The 4698-nt window shown below is 49.7% G+C and overlaps 1 protein-coding gene across 1 annotated transcript; it reads left to right on the top strand.

The window, feature by feature from the left end:
* Positions 1-464: 464 nt before the first annotated feature.
* On the top strand, positions 465-2696 carry LOC119441913 (sex-determining region Y protein). The gene is made up of 3 exons (XM_049662409.1): positions 465-956; positions 1178-1390; positions 2643-2696. Exons 1-3 carry the CDS (start codon positions 465-467, stop codon positions 2694-2696), a joined length of 759 nt encoding a protein of 252 aa, XP_049518366.1.
* Positions 2697-4698: the final 2002 nt, after the last annotated feature.

The following is a 4698-nucleotide window of genomic DNA, read 5'->3' as shown; positions in this document are numbered from 1 at the left end:
TATATTTAGTGGCAAACACTTGCAGTGACGAAATTGTAGAGCGCTCTTGGAAACGTCCGATTCAGAAATATTTAAATTCGTACATATTACACAATATTTTTTTTCCGCGTCATAAAGAAAGATTGCTAATTTATCGTTTCTAAAATTTTCATGCGGAATTTAACTACTAAGTTCATTGGCTTTTCCCACTCGTATCCTCGCGAGCCACGAGAGGGCATAGGCCACGAGCTAAGAAGAAGAAGCAGCAGCTCGTCGTTCGACCACGGCGATTGTCTGGACAGCTACATCTTTGGACGCCATGGGCTCTGTAGAGGCCGCTCCCGATGACAGTCAGCCATTGTCGTCGTCGGCTTCGCTTCAGCAGAGGACCACCAGCACGAGCCTGCGAAGCATTCCGCTCCTTCTGTCACAAAACAGCAGCCGCACAGGCGACGGCGGTGCCTTCACTGGCCTCTCTTCCCGGCATGGCGGGTTCATCGATGAGCATTGAGGTTCAGCACCGCTACCAGCTGCGGTCGCGCATTCCGCGACCTCCAAGCACCTTCATGCTGTTGGCGCAGGAAAAGAGGCGATCGGTGGCCGCTGAGAACCCGAACGAGAACAACCAGCGCGTGAGCAGCCACCTGGGGAAGCTGTGGCGTTCCCTCAGTGCCGTCGTCAAGGAGCCGTACCAGCGCAAGGCGGCCGAAGCTGCCGTCGTCCACCGAAGGAATTACCCAGACTACGTCTACAACCCACGTGAGGCCCACCAGCACAAGGGGCAGGAGCGCAGGGCCAAGGCGGTTGTTAGCAAGCCGAAGAATGGCTGTTCCGGGGACCAGGAGCAGCAGCCGAGCATTTCCACGGCCGTGGCCCAAGATCGAGGTTTCCACGAGTTCCATCATCCGCCACGACCAACGCAAATGAACGAACGCCGTGGAACCAGCGCTGCCCGTGGCGGCGCTTCGGGCGCTCTGGTCAGAGAATGCCGCTGCCTAGGCCGACGGCCACTGTCACGGCCACGGCGTCGGCTCGCTCGGCTGTGCGGCCCTACAATGTGCACCGGTTCACCGGTCCCCTTCCACCGTCACTGCGTGGGGCGAACAGAGAAAGCGCTTTGCCCACCACACTGTTGACGGCAGCGCGTGGCTTCAACCAACTTCAAACGCCATGTGCCGGAATAATGCTTTACAATCAGGTATCCTCCACACTCCTGAACGACGAAGACGACGACTCGTCAGCGGGCACGTCGTCGTTCGACCAGAGTGGATACCTGGAGAGCCTGGGCTCTGCAGGTGGTGCCCCAGGCGAAGGTCAGCCATCGCAGTCGGCAGCTGGCTCCCTTCCAGCATATTCGTATGACCACCAGTATGCGCCTGCCAAGCGATCGGCGCCTGTTGCTACAGGCGGGGTATTAGTAAAACACGATCGCGCGGACCTCATCTGCATTGTCGCGATTTGCGCGATTATACCGGATATTACTAATAGTGCACACGTTCTATTCATCATGACAAATAAAGAAAAGGTGATGAAATGGCTGTGTCTTCTTTCTTTAATGCAGAAACAGTTACGCCCTCTGAGGTGTCACGCATGACTGGCATCAATTACGCTGAAATGTCGGTTGCAGACGCCGACGGCTGGTCGAAGCAGTTATAGACCCCGATGGAAAGGTATATGGACGCCGGAAAGTGCTTGCAGTATCCTTAAAATGCGTATCGTATAAAAACACTTTAAGACGCGCCGCGAACAGCAGAAGCTATAGGCAGAAAGCGATGGAGTAGGTTCTGCTCCGCACTAACTCTTGGAACTACCCTGCCGAACTTCGGGAATTTCCTAAGGTCTTTTTATCGCCCTGACGCATGGGAAAAGACATTCGACACTGTGGTTTTAGTGAACAAAGTTGGAAAAAGAATAGCTAATCAATTTTACGATATTATGCAGCGTCCAGCAGGTGCTTTAAACACGACTCTCATTTACAACTTTGTCACGGAAACGCATACTATGAAATTGAGGTTCAATTCACAACGCTGTAACCATACCCCGAAGCGCTATTGGCCGCTTTACTGAAGAACCGAAATGTGCGCTTGAATATAGCAGTCAGTAGACTACTGTGGTTACAGGTGGTACAAGCTACAGTACTTAAGAAAAACGTGGGTCTCGAAAAAATATATTCAATTAGAAGCAGAACACTGAATACAGCTGTACGTCCAGACGGGTTCCACTAAAGTGCTTTGAAAAAAAAAAAAACGAAAACAAAAATCTGGCTCCAACAGAAATATATTAATTGCAAGTACACAGTGATATATCGATTTCAGAACAACTGTCACCGATGTGTATAAGAGCTAGAGCAGTTAGTCAAGCGCCTGGAACAGTTCTTCAATTCGGCCGCACATTTCTAGGGGCCGCAAAAGCGTTGTCTTTGTGAGATCGGTTGCAAGAGCTTTAGCGATGATAGAAATCGCTCCTGTCAAGATCGTTGCCTAGGGAGATACTTTCTTTAGAGTAGTCATCGCGCGTATGAGCATTGAGATTGCAACAATGTCAGAAATTACACATTTATTGGGACTGACATGGGTGTCAGGAACTCGTAAGCGACGAGGCTTTGAACCATTCTCTCATCAAGCCTCAGTGGGCTGTGTTCACATGTTTAATTCGTTTTTCAGCATGCGCTGGTGGCGCTGAAAATTGCGGAGATGTTCAGCAAGCGGAGTCTCTGATGAGCCCGCGGCGACGACATACAACCAATACGGCCGGGAAAAGATGGATGGCCCGCAGTAGGGTTGGCGCTGGTTGCGCAGATCACGTCCACCTACTGGATGCAGCGGTGGCGACATGAAAGCGACGAGGTAGGGCACGACGAGGTAGGGCACGACGAGGTAGGGAAGAGGTAAGCACGTATCCTCGCTGTCTGCCTTTACGGTGGACGTGCAGGGCAGATGCAGTGCTCCCGGCCTTGTATCGGTGAGCTCGAAGGCGAGCGCGTTCATCACTCGGTTCCGTGCCGTAACGTGGCCACAAAGCGAGCACGTCTCCTCGGGGCTCACCACGTCACACACCCTGTCGATGTCCAGGCGTCTACACCACTCGTAGCGGGGAACGGTGTCGTAATGTTCCCTGTACGGCATGCTGATGTTCCTGTTCTATCAAGATTAATGACACGTAATTGGAATGGCTGACTAGCCTGGGTCAGCGGTGATGTTTGTGTCGATAAGATTGAACATGGCGTATGCTGACGGTTGCTCTTTGCGGAAAAAATAAAGGTACTTGTGCGTTCGATTTAAAATAAAGAGGTGCGAAAGTGAAACCTTGAACACAGAAAGCAAGCAAAAATAAGTGTTGAAGTATTTTTAACAAGGTTTTTCTCGTTGGTGCTGTTTTTTGCTCTCCTTCTTCTTCAGCTTCCAATAACTAATGGCGAGTGGATGATCCCCATTAATCGGCCGACTTTTGCAGCTTCTCCAACTTTCATCGTTTGGTTGGTCCGTATACTGCAGTGACACAACCCTTTGCTGAGGTATTGCCTCCCACCTCGCCTTTTGTTTTGTAAATCGAATCTCTTCGAAAGGTTGCACGCAGAATGGGTGATTTGCGCGAGTACAGCGCACAGTGCATGTAGACCATACGAAGAAGGAAACCACCACGAGGAGTGGCAGGTCGAGTGCACCTACGACATTCGTCGAAGACGAAGACGACGCGCGGCTGGAGTACGAGACTGGCAAAGTTACACGGCATTCTTGGTTGAAAGTAGAGAAAAAAGGAAGATATTATGGAGATTCCGCGCTCATTTTAGAACCTATTTGAAGCGAAGCTTTTATGAAGCAGTTATTAAGTGCTATAAATGTGTTCCTGTTCTGCAACGCTTTTTGCAGCCTAGAGATTACCTGCTTCTCGGCAAATGAGCGAGACGCGATTATTCTGGAACCTTCGATGACTCACGTATAATAGCCGAAGCGCTTTACCCTCAGATCAAATTTTCGACGATTGTTCATTAAAAAAAATACGCTTACAAGTTTTTACGTGCCAAAACCATGATCTGATTAGTAGGCACGTAGTGAGGATTCCGGAATGATTTGGACCACCTGGGGTTCTTTAACGTGCACCTAAATCTAAGTACACGGGTGTGTTCGTATTTCGCCCCAGTCGAAATGCGGCCGCCGTGGCCGGGATTCGATCCCGCGACCTCGTGCTTAGCAGCCCAACACCTCAGCCACTGTGTAACCACGCCCCTTTATGGGGCCAAATCACAAAATTTCTTATATTTGCTTTAGTTGGTTTATTAGTCTAGAATAAATATTCAACTCGGCAAGTCATATATTTAGGAACAACCACTTACCAGGAGGAAATTGTAGAGCGCTCTTGAAAACGTCTGATTCAGGAATATTGAACTTCGTACCTATTACGAAGTATTTTTTCCGTGTCATAACGAAAGCCCGCGAATTCATCATTTTAAAATTTTCAAGTGGAATTGAACGTCTAAATTCATTAGCCTTGTGCACTCGTGTCCTCGCGCTCCACGAGAGGGCACGAGCTGCGAGCTATGAAGAAGTAGAAGAAGAAGAAGCTCGTCGTTTTAATGGCTAGATTCAGACTCCTAAAGTCCAAACCTTTCTGCGACTGCACGAATCACCTTTCAGAAGACACCAGACAGTGTTTATAAGTCAGCCCACTTTATTTTTTAATGTCCACTGGCCCCGTTTTCACACGCCACAGGTGGTTATT

This window comes from Dermacentor silvarum, chromosome 1 (assembly GCF_013339745.2).
Source record: "Dermacentor silvarum isolate Dsil-2018 chromosome 1, BIME_Dsil_1.4, whole genome shotgun sequence".
Classification (NCBI taxonomy): domain Eukaryota; kingdom Metazoa; phylum Arthropoda; class Arachnida; order Ixodida; family Ixodidae; genus Dermacentor; species Dermacentor silvarum.
The sequence above is the reverse complement of the archived record's forward strand: the minus strand, read 5'-3'. Positions and strand labels throughout refer to the sequence as shown.